This window comes from Miniopterus natalensis, chromosome 2 (assembly GCF_054644295.1).
Source record: "Miniopterus natalensis isolate mMinNat1 chromosome 2, mMinNat1.hap1, whole genome shotgun sequence".
In the NCBI taxonomy this organism is placed as follows: domain Eukaryota; kingdom Metazoa; phylum Chordata; class Mammalia; order Chiroptera; family Miniopteridae; genus Miniopterus; species Miniopterus natalensis.
The window spans coordinates 158,793,042-158,807,640 of NC_142082.1; the positions used below are offsets into that span (position 1 = coordinate 158,793,042).

The 14,599-nt window shown below is 42.7% G+C and overlaps 1 protein-coding gene across 1 annotated transcript; it reads right to left on the reverse strand.

Moving 5' to 3' along the window:
* Positions 1 to 823: 823 nt before the first annotated feature.
* Positions 824 to 9,982, reverse strand: SPX (spexin hormone). The gene is made up of 5 exons (XM_087813780.1): positions 9,926 to 9,982; positions 7,007 to 7,082; positions 5,348 to 5,431; positions 3,419 to 3,502; positions 824 to 1,112 (listed from the first exon to the last, which is right to left on the reverse strand). The coding sequence occupies exons 1-5, from the start codon at positions 9,980 to 9,982 to the stop codon at positions 1,054 to 1,056; spliced, it is 360 nt and encodes a 119-aa protein (XP_087669906.1). The 3' UTR covers positions 824 to 1,053.
* Positions 9,983 to 14,599: the final 4,617 nt, after the last annotated feature.

Consider the following 14,599-nt stretch of genomic DNA (forward strand, 5'->3'; position numbering starts at 1 on the left):
GCTACTGAATAATGGTTATATATTGATGACAATAAGAATTAACAATACTTTCTACTTATGACATTTATCAATAACAACTTTCAATTAATTCCGTTAATAATTAACATGATGGTCATATTGTAATTACAAGTAAATATGTGATTATGCTTGTTGTAGGCGTATGTGTGTGTATATGTTTTTCAGATAGTACTGAACCCAAGTTGACTTTAAAAAGAAGTAAATTAGGCACATTACCATGCACTTACATTATTAGGGAGCCTTTATATAATGTTTTGATGTCAAAGTCTAGAGTTCTGGTCGATTAGAGTAAGCAGTCTTTGAGTCTGTGTAGCCATAGGAAATGGGTTACCTCTAAAAAGCTGGTCTGTTCTTTTTGTACAGTGTACAGAGGAGCAGAGTGTGTCTCATCTGCTTATTTCCCAGTCACTTTTAGATCCATGTTTCTACACTGAATTCAGGGCGATCCCAGAGAGCACAAGGGGGAGCTCCAAGCTTCTCCAGCCTCACCAAAGATGCCCTCTCTCAGCCACGGCACTCCTGCTGCTCACAGGGCTTCTTCCCTTCCATCTCGCTCCCCCTTCCCTTCACACCTTCCTTCTCCCAGGATGAACTGCTAAGAGAATCACACTCTACTCTTTATCACCCTTCCATGCTTCCCCCCTTCACCCTCCTTGGAGGAGGAGATTTCCTGCTGAGTGACAAGACAATGCAAGTTGGTGACAGGAGGAGAAAATCAACAGCTAGTAATTATTAGGGTATTTCTTGCAACCAAAAAAACACTATAAAGAGTCTTCAGTCTTATAATTGTAATTGCACTAATAAAATTCAAGAGTAAGATAAAGGATATCTAAAGAGGACCTGAAATAATTTTAAAAAAAAGGCAATGATATTCTCAGCTACGAAATCCACCTTACTTTTGCTTCTAGAAGAATAAAACTAGCTGAGCATGTTCTTACGGCTGCAAATGAAGCAAAAAGGGTCCACGAGTTTTATTTACATGGCTTGTGTCTTCAACGAGCATGGAAGTGTAACTGCATGCAATTTGGTGTATTTTCACCAGTTTAGCAGACTGTTGTCCAGGAATCTGGGTGGGTCAAGGTTTTCTTCTCCAGCTGTAAGAAAAAAAATTACAGAAGATTTTTTTAACCATTCACTTGAGAGGCAGTGTGGGCGTCATTGAAAGAGCTCTAGAGTCACACAGACCTGACTTAAAATCCTAGTATCACTTCTTACTAACTGCGTGACTTTGGGAAAGTAAATATACCTCTTACAGATTTCAGTTTTCTGAGCTGAAAAGATGAACTCTAATATGGAAAGATTAATGTCTGACAGATACCATATGACTTCACTTATACGTGGAATCTAAAGAACAAAATAAACAAAAAACAAAATAGAAACAGACTCATAGACACAGAGAACAGACCGATGGTTGCCAAAGGGGGGGGGAGGGGTCAGGCAATTGGGTGAAAAAGGCGAAGGGATTAAGAAGTACAAATTCATAGTTACAAAACAGTCATAGGGGTATAAAGAAACATAGGAAATATAGTTAAAATATTGTAATAACTATGTATGGGGCCAGGTGGGTACATCAGGGGGCCCACTTTGTAAAGTATGTGATTGTCTAACCACTATGCTGTACACCTGAAACTAATACAGAATAGTACTCAATGTAAACTGTAATTGAAAAATAAAGCATAAATTAAAAAATTAATGTGTGATACATAGTAGATGTCCTCATATTGTCATTATTATTATTGCTCTCATCATTGCCCTATATGCCATAACCAGTCTCATCTTCCTTCACCAGGTCATCTCTCTGCTGAATAAGTTACCCTCTGTTCTTCACCCCAGTTCCAGTATGTACCTGCTCCATCATAGTGGGCAATTTACTTAATCTTTCTGTTCCTCTATTTCCTTAGCTGTAAAGGGTGGATAACATTGGTGCTTACCTCCCTGGGTTACTGTGAGGATTAAATGTGTTAATCCATATCAAGTGTTTAGAACAGTGCCTGACCCACTGCATTTTAGTAAGCCCTCGATTATTACGAGCTACAGGTAGTAGAAATAGTAGTAGTTGTCATCATAGCTCTATCATGACCACTACTCTGACATTCTGCTATTCTGCTGACTGCTCACCCCATCTTTTCACTCAAAGGCCACTCTCATTCTTGCTTTTCCCCTGCCTGCCACAGAGCCTGGTACGTAGCAGGCATTAATGCTATTTGCTGCAATAAGTATTATAATCCCCTCTACTCACACAAGTCAGCCCAGCCCCTGCTATAAATTCAGAAGACCCCTTTATCCCACTCTTGCATTTGCTTCTCATAGGTATTTTTTCACAACAAAGCCAGAAAGTGCCTTCTGCTCTCTTCCCTCCCCCACACAGCCTGTCCAATACTAGGCACAGAGCATGTATGTTTCTTCCATTAGCACAAGTGTCAGAGCACTGGGCCAGCAGCCTGTGCTTTGATCACCAGACTACTCACTGTATTTGTTATACATTTTAACATTTAAATTATGTCATAAATATGGCATCATGACAATTTTTGAGGAAAAAAAATCTAGGTCTATTTATTATGCTTCGATAGCCTCTATTTTCAATAGTCATATACATTATAACTACTAAAGGTATAACTTATATACCTTGTTCATTTGGCTCTTAGCAGCCCTGCATATGGATATCATTATTCCATTTTACCAGTGATTCTAAGGCTCAAGGTCACCCAGCTAGTCAAGCAGCAGAGCAGGAATCTGAACCAAGTACTGTTCTAGACTCCAAAAGCCCTGGCTAATCCACTATCAAGATGCCTTAATTCAACTAGTAGTTTTAACGCTACACAGACAGAGTGTCTCTATTTGAAGGTTATACCTAATCCTGGCACAAAAGAAACTGTCTAGTGTAGTTAAAAGTACACAGGCTTAGAATCAAAACTGGCCCATATCTATTAGGGTGAACCACATGAAACTGCTGTGTTTTTAAGTGAAAAAAAAGGGGGGGGGTTGATTTTCAGCAACTTCATTTGGTTCAGCCTTTAATAGTGAGCAACTGAATTTGCGATTATTTAAACCTCTTTGGACTCAGGTTTTTCAACTATAAAATAATGAAGCTGAACTTTGAGCTTTTTCAGTTCTAAAATTCTAAGAGAAATAAAGGTTACAATAGGCTATGGACTGTAGAATTCATATGAAATTCCCTAGTCTCACCAAGGAAATATTTTTATGTTCTTAAGACTCACTTTAATGAGAAATATACTGGTCTTTAAATAATCAATATTCTGTGAATTTCTGAGGTAGGGGCAAATGTTAATTATTTTTAAAAACCTGAATAAATAAAGGCAACTTTGTTGTACAACACAGGAGCCCAAAAGTAATCAAAGCTTTTCTGTCCTGCAGTTGAAAGAGGTCACTATATTTGTACCTTCTTGTGGTTTCTGCAAGGAAGCCAACAGCAGAGCTGCTGCCTCTGGAAGGGTTAGCAGTCGGGCATTTGGACTTCGCCTTTCTGGAGAAACAAAAATGTATACAGATCCTATTAGCGTTTAAATATTCATTGAGATAAATCCTATCCCATTATGCTATAATACTAGAAAAACCTCTATGAAATAGATCTGTGATCCCTCACAGAGGGCCCCTACACAGAAGACTGATTTTTAAGAACTAGAAATGTTTCACACTTCCCTTGGACATTACTTACAACTGGTTATGCTGTATATTACAGGGTATGGAAGAGAATTTAAGCTGTATATGACACAGAACTTCTTGAAAGCTAGAAGGATTAAGATAGCCCACGAGAAATTTCTCCCTCCAGAGCTTTATGTGGGATGTCTGGGCAGAACGGTTTAGATGTGATCCTGCTTGGAGCCTGGACAACCTCCTCTCTCATTCCTTCCAAAGCAGTTTGAGATCATCTACATTCTTGGCCACAAGTAAGGCAGCTATTTGACTGAAGGAGTATCTGCTAAATATTCGAAATTATTTCAAATCCAAGTTGACAGAGGACAAAACATCGTGATTCAACACAGACCACGATTTTTAGTTTGGGAGCAACTGAAGTGGGAAAACGTAGCGCTTGCCTGGTAAAGTAAATAAGCTTAATTACACTGTAGTTTTGAAGAAGGAAAACGAATATGTGTTAAGCACCTACTATGTGCTGAACACAGAGTTTGGTATCTTTCAAAATAAATATACTTTTTAATTTTAGCATTTCAGTCCTTAAATTTTATAAAAATTAATTGTACTTTTATAATTCAGTAGCATGGAGAGGTTTATCATGAAAAATAACATTCCCCGGTACCATTCTTTATAGCCTCTGTTTCTTAACTATTTCCGGTTTGGAACATTTTGATAGTCCTTTCTAGTAATATAAAAGGCATACGTCTGAAGTTTCTAGGAAAATCACTATGTTAATAATAATAAAGAACAGTGTTTAACAGGAAACTGTGTAAAGGTCCTGTGGTAACGGGAGGTACATTTTGGGGGCAGCTGTACAGTTCTCCCTACTCCTCCTTAATCCCCGGAGTTGAACCCCAGGCCTTGGATGACTGCCCCAGGATTTCCGCACCCCGGGGGCCAGAGGGCCACTTTCAGCAGCTGCGACCAAGTCAAGTTCGGGGAGCCGCAGCGCCGGGCCGGGCCGGGCCGGGGCGTCCCGATGCCCGGGCTCTGCGCTCTGCCCCTCGGGCCGGGCCGGGGCGGGGCGTCCCGGGGCCCGGGCTCTGCGCTCTGCCCCTCGGGCCGGGCCGGGGCGGGGCGTCCCGGGGCCGGGGCTCGGAGCTCTGCCCCTCGGGCCGGGCCGGGGCGGGGCGTCCCGATGCCCGGGCTCTGCGCTCTGCCCCTCGGGCCGGGCCGGGGCGGGGCGTCCCGATGCCCGGGCTCGGAGCTCTGGCCCTCGGGCCGGGCCGGGGCGGGGCGTCCCGGGGCCGGGGCTCTGCGCTCTGCCCCTCGGGCCGGGCCGGGGCGGGGCGTCCCGATGCCCGGGCTCCGCGCTCTGCCCCTCGGGCCGGGCCGGGGCGGGGCGTCCCGATGCCCGGGCTCCGCGCTCTGCCCCTCGGGCCGGGCCGGGGCGGGGCGTCCCGGGGCCCGGGCTCTGCGCTCTGCCCCTCGGGCCGGGCCGGGGCGGGGCGTCCCGGGGCCCGGGCTCTGCGCTCTGCCCCTCGGGCCGGGCCGGGGCGTCCCGATGCCCGGGCTCTGCGCTCTGCCCCTCGGGCCGGGCCGGGGCGGGCTCTGCGGGCGGCCCCTGCGCCGCGTCCGGCCGGCGGGAGGCGCTTTCCTTCCGCGCGGGCGGAGCGCGCCCCGTCCGCTCGCTCCCCCTAACTCGCCGGCCGCCCCTCGCTCCCCGCTCACTCACCCGGCGGCGGCCGCCCGGAGAGGTCCTTCTTCCGACTCTGGTCCGCGATGAAGCGGCGTCCCTCTGCGAGGCAGGGATGCGGGGCTCAGCGCCCGCCCGGCCCGGGACCACCGGGGTTAAACCGCAGCCGCCCCGCGCGCGCGGCCCCGCGGGGCAAAGCGGAGGCTGGAGGCCCCTGCTCGGGACCCGCGCGGCTGCGGGGCTCCGGGCGCTGGGCGCGCCCCCCGGGGCGGAGCCGGGCTCGGACGCAGAGCCGGGGAGGAGGGTCCCGCGCGCCCCCGCCCGACGCGGAGGGTGGGCTTTGGAGCGGCGGTCGGGGTCCCGGGCGGTGCGAGGTTTCCCAGGCAACCCCGGGGCTGTCCCTTGTGGCCAGAGCCAGCGACCCTCCCTAGGGTGCAGGGTTTCAGAGTCTTCACTTTCACCCCCCCCCCCTACTACCCCGCCACCGTCCCTTTCCGTGGATTAGCTGAGACCCGATGACCTTGACCTTGACCACTGAAGGTAACAAACTTGATCTAATTCTCTCCCCGCAGCTCTCCATCCATCCCACGGCTCATGCACCCCCGGGACCTTCTTTATTGCGGGAGGGGGAGCAAAGCTTTGGAACGTACGTGCCCCCTTGAGGTAAAGCATGGCCTGAGGGGTCCAGTTCCTCCTCTCGGGGAGCCCCTGCAGCCGCGGGGGGAGAGGCCCGCGGTGAGTGAGGCGCCGGCGCGCCGCGCGCTGTCGGGGAGGGCGAGGGGGCAGAAAGGAGGGGCCGGGGGGAGAGAAACGGAGGAGAGAGTTAAGGGAAACGAAAGGAGGGAGGGAGAGGGGGGAAGGAAAGGACTTTGAAGAGCTTCATTGGGGGGGGGGATTACCTGTGGTGCAGCGCTGGAATTTCCCAGGAGAGAGAACACCAGCAGGAGAGCCAGGGCTGTGGCCGCCAGACCTCTGAGTCCCTACAAGAAACCATCCCTCACAGAAGGTCATTTCTGTGCCTGTAGGAACCTCTGCGCTCTTCCTTGACGCCCCAGCAATCGCAAACCCCTTCCTTTTTGCTCTGTTTTCTTTTAATAGTATGGGAAGGGGGAAGGTTCCCCAGTCTGCCTTTTAGTTAATCCACAAGAGTTCTCTTTAAAAAAAAAAAAAAATTTCGAAATAGATTTTCATTATTTAATCCAAATGATAAACTGTGTGAATAAGTGAATTTTTTCCTTAGTAACATCAAATAATTCTAATATGTTACGGCATATGGTTGAAATATCCTCTAAAATGCTTATTAAACATACAATAGGTAAAAAGCTATAGAGCTTTTTGTAAAGTAGTTTAAAAGTCTTAAGTAAATAAAACCATTACTTGCCTTCATGTTTTCCTCCTTTCCAGAACCTGTGATAACTATAACTTCACCTGTGAGTTTTCCAGTCTTGTTCTGAAAATGAGGCTTTTAAAGTCTGAGTCAAGGACCCCTCCTTGACACTTCTGTAGAGTCAGGGAATCCACAGGGACTTCTTGTCAGTCAAGAGTGAGAGGACCTGATGACTCCTCTAGGAAGATTCACTTGCAGGAAGTAGAGAAATGATGATTGATGGGTGGACAGGATTTGTTTAGATACTGACCCAGTCAACCGGGAGATATTCTGAAAATATCAGCATTATTGCCTTTGCTTTTCCCACTAACTTTCCAAAGCGTTATCGTCATCATCAGCATCATCTTCTTCCTTTTTATCATCATCATCAAAGAAAATGATTAATAACTTTTGGCACAATCAAAACTAAATGAATGAAGTTAAAAAAAAAACCCCAAAAAACAGGTGTTCAGGTGACTAGCTATCAAGCTAACAGTGATGACTAACTGTGAATCATCTGGGCAGAAATGAAAAGGTCAGGGCATCTCAGTGGAATTTGACATCAGTTTTTCATTTAGTTATCCATTCAATTATTTAACAAATGTTTGTTGAATACCTACGTTGCATTAGACATTCCTCCTTTTAGTTTAAGGGACACAGCCATGCATTAAAAAGACACCATCTCTGCTTTGACCAATCTTATCTCCTAGTCAGGGGAGAAATACTCTAAACTAGTAAACAGGTAAATAAGGTAATTACCGAATGTTTTAAATGTGTTACAAAGTTTAAGGAAGCATCATGATGTGATAAAGTGGTGGGCTACTTTAGAGAAGGTAAAAATCGAGGGGGGCAGGGTCTGGAAGGATAAGGTGGAATCAGACATGGGATGAGTCTGAGTGGGAATTAGTATTCCAGGCAGAAGAAAGTAAAGCAGAATCTTGGGATGGCAAAGAGCTAGGCTTATTTGAGAAGTAGAAAGGAAACCAGTGGAGTCACAGTTGCTCGGGCACCCTGGACAGCACTTTGAAATGAGGTTGGAAAGGAAGCAATCGGCTAGTTCATTTGGTAACATGGTTATAAGCAGGGAATGATGATGGCTTAGGCTTGGGTGATACTTGCAGAGAATGAAGAGCTGTAAGTGAATTTGGGTTGCAGGTTGGAGGTAGAAAATATAGAACTTGTGGGTAAATGGATAGTAGAGTGTGACAGAAATAAAACAAGGATGAGTCTTAGGTTTTTGGCTTACACACTGGGTGAATGATGAAACCATATATTGGAGAGGCTTCATAAGGAAGCAGTTAAGAGAGTGAACTTAAGAGTTGTCTTTTGGGCATATTAAAATTAAAATGTATGTTAGACATCCAAGTAGCAGTAGGAAGTAGGGAATTGGAAATGCAAAACTCTGTAGAGCTCAGCAAAGAGGTGACCAGCCTGTAGATATTTTTCTAAAGACAAGAATTGTCAGATTTCAGAATTTTAAGATTTCTGAGAACTATAAGGCAGGAAAAAGATTGGCAGTGAATGGTAACACCTAGGGAGTGAATGGAGTTGAAGAAGAGAGGCAGGGACGGAGCTATGACTAAACATACAGAGAATGGGCAGAGGGAGAGCCAGCAAGGAAGCTGAGGGAAGCAGTCAGAAGGGGGGAATTCCAGGAGACCATCCACTGTGTTGAAAGGTCAGACTAGATAAGAGTGGAAAAGTGTACACTGGATTTGGGAATATGATGGTTTTTGAGGACATTAACTAGATTGGATTGGGATGAAATTGAGTAAGATATGAGGAATTAAAGAGAAACGTGGACAACCTCTTTTAGGAATTTCACCAAAAGGGGAAAAGGACAATTTTTTTTTTTTTTTTAAATACATCTTTATTGATTTCAGAGAGAGGAAAGGAGGGAGGGAGACAGACAGAAACATCAATGATGACAGAGTCATTGGGGATGGAGCCCGCAACCCGGGCATGTGTCCTGACCGGGAATCGAACCACGATCTCCTGAATCATAGGTCTACCCTCAACCGCTGAGTCACTCCCGGCCGGGCAGGACAAATATTTTTTAAAGATAAGATATTTGAGTGTGGTTGAAGTGTGATATTTTGGGGGGCCTCAACAACATCTGAACCCTTTTATTTTTAGGGAATTCCTAAAATTTCCTAAATTATGAATTATGGAATTAGGCTACTTGGTAGGAAGCAGAGACTTCTTTTTGATATATCTTTATTGATTTCAGAGAGGAAGGGAGAGGGAGAGAGAGAGTTGAAACATCAATGATGAGAGAGTCATCACTGATCAGCTGCCTCCTGCACGCCCCCAACTGGGGATTGAGCCCACAACCCAGGCACGTGCCCTGACCGGGAATCGAACCACAATCTTCTGGATCCTAGATCCATGCTCAACCCCTGAGCCACATCTGGCTGGGCAATCAGAGACTTTTTTTATTGTAGAAGCTAGAAATGCCAGCATCCCTTCCAGGTAGGATGTGGGCATATGATGCAGGCTTCACCAGCCAGATGTACCCACTCATACGGGCAATCTGGAGCGAGAATTGAAGCAAGTGGGGGTCACGAGAAACACTGGTGCAGTGGTGGCTGTGGTAAGCTTGAGTTTGTGGGGGCAATTCTGCCTGCAGTGCTAGTAGCAGATTCCAAGATGGTGTTACCACCGGTAGTGTCCTTATAATGAAGTTCTTTTACTCAAATCAGTTGTTTGTTGGTTTCTCTGGAGGACAACTGGGAAACCATTTGCAGGACATGTATGCTGATGGAGACAATCGGCAGAGAAGGAGAAAGGGATGACGCAGGATAACTGCAGAAAGGAATCTACAGAAGGCAAGAGGATAGGATCAAAGTGTGTCAGTATTCAGTTGAAACGGTTATATAAACAGATATTGAACAAGGACCCGAGTACCCACCGGGCTAAGATACAGTGGATAAGGGAGATGGTCCCTTTCTTCTAAAAGTAATAGGTATTAATGAATCACCCAGGAATTTTGCTAAAATGCAGATTCTGATTCAGTATAGCTGGGGTGGGGCCTGAAATTCTGCTTTTCTAATAAACTTCCAGGTGATGCTGCTGCATGCTGCTCAATTGTTGGACATTTCGAATAGTAAAGCTGTAGAGGATATGAGAAGTGATAAAAGGTAAACCTTAGGATCTGTGTGGCTGGGAAATGGCTAGCAGTAGAAATATTAGAGTATGGGGAGAGAACAGATAGTTTGGTTGGGGACTGAGGTTTGAGGGGATGATGGTACCTGCAGATCTTTTTGTATAAGAGACTGGGATTGGGGCACTTGATATTTAGACTTCATGGTCACATGCAGACCAGAAAATTGGCATTTGGTTAGTAAATGAGAATGGAATATAGAAAGTAGAAACTTAAGGAATATTTACTCCCTTTAAAGAATAAAGGAAGAGCCAAAGCTTTTAGTGTAGTGCTTTCCACTGTCTTAGGAGAGGAGAAAGATTAAAAAACAAAACACTAAAGATCAAAAAGTTAACACTAAAACTAGATTAAATCTTACTATTCCTTTAAATATTAAATTTTAGGATTTAATTTCCAAAGAAGAGCAATTTAATAATAAAAGTATGCATGTGTTGATTTAAATGAACTTTCAAGTAAAACCTAATTACTAGGTTACCTAACAAGTAAAAAGCCTTTTTTGTCTCTCTATACTAAAGACACATAAAGGTTTTATAAAGAGAAGAGGAAAATGAATCATTACTAAAACTGTGTTTTGAATTTGCAATTTTAAGGAAAAATAAATGAATGCAGTTTGCTTAAAAGTTTAGCTAATGAATTACAAGTGGATGCTTGACGTCAAAGCTGCCATTTTCAGTATAATACGCACAAGTGAAGAGAATGGCTTTGACAGATTATCAATGTTGTAGTCTTATCAAAATTAGCATGCCAGAATGTGTTTGTTCTAAAAGGGCACTGACTTCCAATAAAATGTTTTTGTTAAATCACAAAATTTTAAGATTTTTACAGATCTAAACCTAGAGATGGGCTAAGAAAAGTTATTTGATAAAAAAAAAAAAAAAGTTGGTAAAACCACTGAATTTTATTTTGCTGACCAGGCAGTGGGCATTGAACAAATTGGATCCTAAGCCTTTTTAAAAGGCATAGTCAGTGAAGACCATTTTGCCTGCATAGCTGATGTTATTTGAATTTTTCTAGTTGACTCAAGGGTGCTCAGGTCCCATTTTTTTTTAAAATATATTTTTATTGATTTCTGAGAGAGGGAGAGGGAGATAGAAACATCAATGATGAGAGTCGTCATTGATTGGCTGCCTCCTGCACGCCCCCCACTGGGGGATTGAGCCCGGAAACTTGGGCATGTGCCCTGACCAGGAATCGAACCCCGATCTCCTGGATCCTAGGTTGATGCTCAACCGCTGAGCCACGCCCTGCCGGACTCAGGTCAAATTTTAACAATGCCGCCCGGCCAGGCGTGGCTCAGCAGTTGAGTGTAGACCTAGGATCCAGGAGATCGGGGTTTGATTCCCAGTCAGGGTACATGCCCACGTTGCAGACTCGATCCCTAGTTGGGGGTGTGCAGGAGGCAGCCCATCAATGACGACTCTCATCATTGATGTTTCTGTCTCGCTCTCTCCCTCTCCCTCTCCCTTCCTCTCTCTGAAATCAGTAAAGATATATTTAAAAACAAAACCAAAAAAAACAAACCAGTTACTGTCACTGTTGAAACTGCGTTCTTACAAGGTCAGAGATTATTGTGTTCACATAGAAAACAGCTATCTTGGGTAAGGTTACCTGGGCAATATGGCTATAATGATACTAAAATATCCAAATTTCTTCTTTGATGAAAGAATAGAGATTTTGAAATAGTATGAAGTCATTGGGTTCAATCTCTTACTTTGGCTTTATTCTGTGCCAGGGTCAGTTTGTCCCATAGGCCAGCTGTTTCACAAACAGAAGAAATAATTTCCCCAAACGGGTACCAGTTTTAGAAGGGGCTTTAGGGGCACTGAGGCCTGCTATCCAAAATAAAACTCCCCATTCATTGGCCAGTATCTTTACCACCGTCCTTTTACTTAAGGCTTTGAACCTCAAGAATCTCTTTCCCATAACCAAAGAAAAAGTTAAGTGGAAAGTTCTATGAGGATTCAAGGACCAGCTGTTTTGGCCTAGTGGGTCGAAAAAGATGAATAGGGGTGACCTTTTAATTACGTCTTGAGAGGCAGTAAAGGCAAGGTCATGAAAAAGTGTCAGTCTATTGAGGATTTTGGGGTATGCTACTTCTGTGTACAACTTCCTACATGGATACAGGTAGCAAAAGGACAGAGGTTGGAACCTTTCAGTCCTGAGGAGAAAGTTAGTGATATGCTGGATACTTAATAACAGATTCAAGACTTCGAATTCATCAGACAGTAGTCAAGACTTGCAGTTTAATTGGATTCAACGAGCACTTATTTGGTACTTTAGTAGACTTGGCAAATTTTTTGTTTTCTATGGCCTTACCAAAATTTGTGAGCAAAACACTGCAGACGTTAAATGGTTTTATTTAAGTCACAAATACTTAATACAAGTAGATATTACTTCTACCTTGAGGAAAAAGTATTTAAGCATTGCTTCACTAATTTTTAAATTTACTGCCTACTTTTTTGGTTTACCTGAAGTCCATTCCTAATTATGATTACATTTACACAACTTGGGAATGAAAGATGTGATAACCATTTTATAAAATAGAAAATTGTATATAAGGCTAATTTTTAAAAAATAAGGTGGGTTGCATAATGCTAAAGTAATTTTTAGAATCTCATAATGATGATATTTGACCACTGTTACAGACTTAATGTGTATTCCTCCAAAATTCTTGTTGAAGCCCTAACATCAATATGATGGTACTTGGAGGTGGGGCCTTTGGGAGGGAATTAGTTTTAGTTGAGAGTATAAAGGTGGGGCCCTCCATGATGGATTAGTGTCCTTGTAAGAAGAGGAAGAGAGCCCATAGGCTTTCTCTCTACCATGTGAGGACCCAATGAGAAGGCAGCCATCTGCAAGCAAGAGAAAGGGTCCTCAGCAGGAACTGAATCTGCCAGCACCTTGATTTCAGACTTCTTAGCATCCAGAACTGTAAGAAATGTCTGTTGTTTAAGCCATCCGGTCCATGGAGTTTTGTTGTAGCAGTCCAGCTCACTAAGACAGTAACAGATTAATAGAAAAGTACCCTTTTATTGAGAGAGAAGACAAGTGTATTTACAATATTCAATGGTTAAATCATAGTCTGACTGTGAGACTTTTAAAAGCAGCAGTATTCCAGGAATTACAATTTATAAGGGGAAAAGAAAAACATTTCAAATAGGTTTCTGTTATAGAAAATACATTTGAACAATGACAGAAACACTTAAGGCTAAGTAGAATTAGACCTTTTCCTCCATCTTTATAGCAATAATCAAAGTACTTTTTTTTGTCACTAAGGAGGCTAATTTTGGAAAGGAAGAAACAACACGGTTTAGACAAACTGAAATAGCGGAGGACTAGTATGTTTAAAAATAGAGCCTCCTCAATGGTTATGAATAAGAAATATACAACGCTGCCATGCAGTCTCAAACTCACATTTGAGATTAACCATGGACTCTTTAAAACTGAAAACTGCTCCAGCCTCTCTATCTTACTAAGGATCGGGAGATTAGCAAATCCTTTACACATTCCTGTCTATAATGCTTTCTGAAATAACATTGTTGAAAGAGATCTGTTACAGTGCAAAGAACATTTTGATAGATATGCATGTCCACAAAGGAGTTAAATAATACAGATGTTCCTTACATTAACAGACACTGTTTTGCTCTAAAAAGGTAGAGTTATTTAAGCCTTTGTAAATAGTATGGGTCAGTCAAAAATATGTATAACAGAGTCCTACAGGGCAACTTGTGTAAGTCAGTCCCCAAAATATGTATATATTTGACACTCTCCAAGTGAGGGTATTACTTTTTTGAAGAACATTAGACACAATACTAAGTCTCTTATGCCATGAACTATTGAGGTAGGAGTCTTATTTTGTCAATATCATCTATTTTTCACAGATTATGTCATAAATCATATGCCAGTACCAAAAAGACAGTAATCCACAAAACTGAACCATTAGATTATACACCAAGTCTTTCCTTCTTTAAATGAGCAAGGTTGGGATTCTCTGTGCATCAAGAGATTTAACTAAAAGTAACATAGGTATAATACATTTTGTAGGCGTTTGTAAATATATACCACAAATTTCAATTATGATTTCATGTATTAAAAAGCTTTGTAACTTAAAAAAAAGTAAATAGTGCAATCATTAGTGGTAAAACAAATAGTACAATGGCTGTTGAAATGTGTTCCTGTATCTACCACAAAAGTTGCCACTGGAGAAAACTACTAATGAAGAAACAAGTTTCTTACTGCCTGCCTCGCAAGCAGCAATGGTAGAAAAGAACAACACATCATTTTTTAGTGTCACATTTTTAAGAAATAACCAATTTAATTACAATAAAATAACCTCAGCATGTGAACTCAGATATTTTCTCCATGGCTCAAGATGAAGTGTGATCATATGAAGTATACATATTGATTTTTATGTTATGAAAAAGCTGAAAATAAGGGAAAACTCAGCTTACGTGAATAGCCTTTAAAAATAGCTGTAAGTTGAACCTTTTAACATGTTAAGTCTTAAAGTAGTTAGTTATTTTAGTTTGTAAAAAACATAACCACTGCTAATTTTTTTTTAAATAAAAAAAATCTACATCATGACATGGAAAACTCATTTGGTTTGCAATCAATATCTTATATAAAAGGCTGTTCAATGAAATAAGTTACGTAACAGACTACTTCATGGTCAAGAATGCTTTTTGTTAAATGCCTACATGTAATGAATGATACAGATATAGTCTTAGACTCCCAAGAAGTAAGAGTATTTCCAGAGTTGCAC

Coding starts and splice junctions, on each gene's coding strand:
- SPX (XM_087813780.1), bottom strand. CDS start 9,982: ATGAAGTCTAAATATCAAGTGCCCCAATCCCAGTCTCTTATACAAAAA. Junction 7,083..9,925: donor TTATACAAAAAGATCTGCAG/GTACCATCATCC, acceptor TTGTGCCAAAAG/TTATTAATCATTTTCTTTGA. Junction 1,113..3,418: donor CTTGCAGAAACCACAAGAAG/GTACAAATATAG, acceptor TTTTTCTTACAG/CTGGAGAAGAAAACCTTGAC.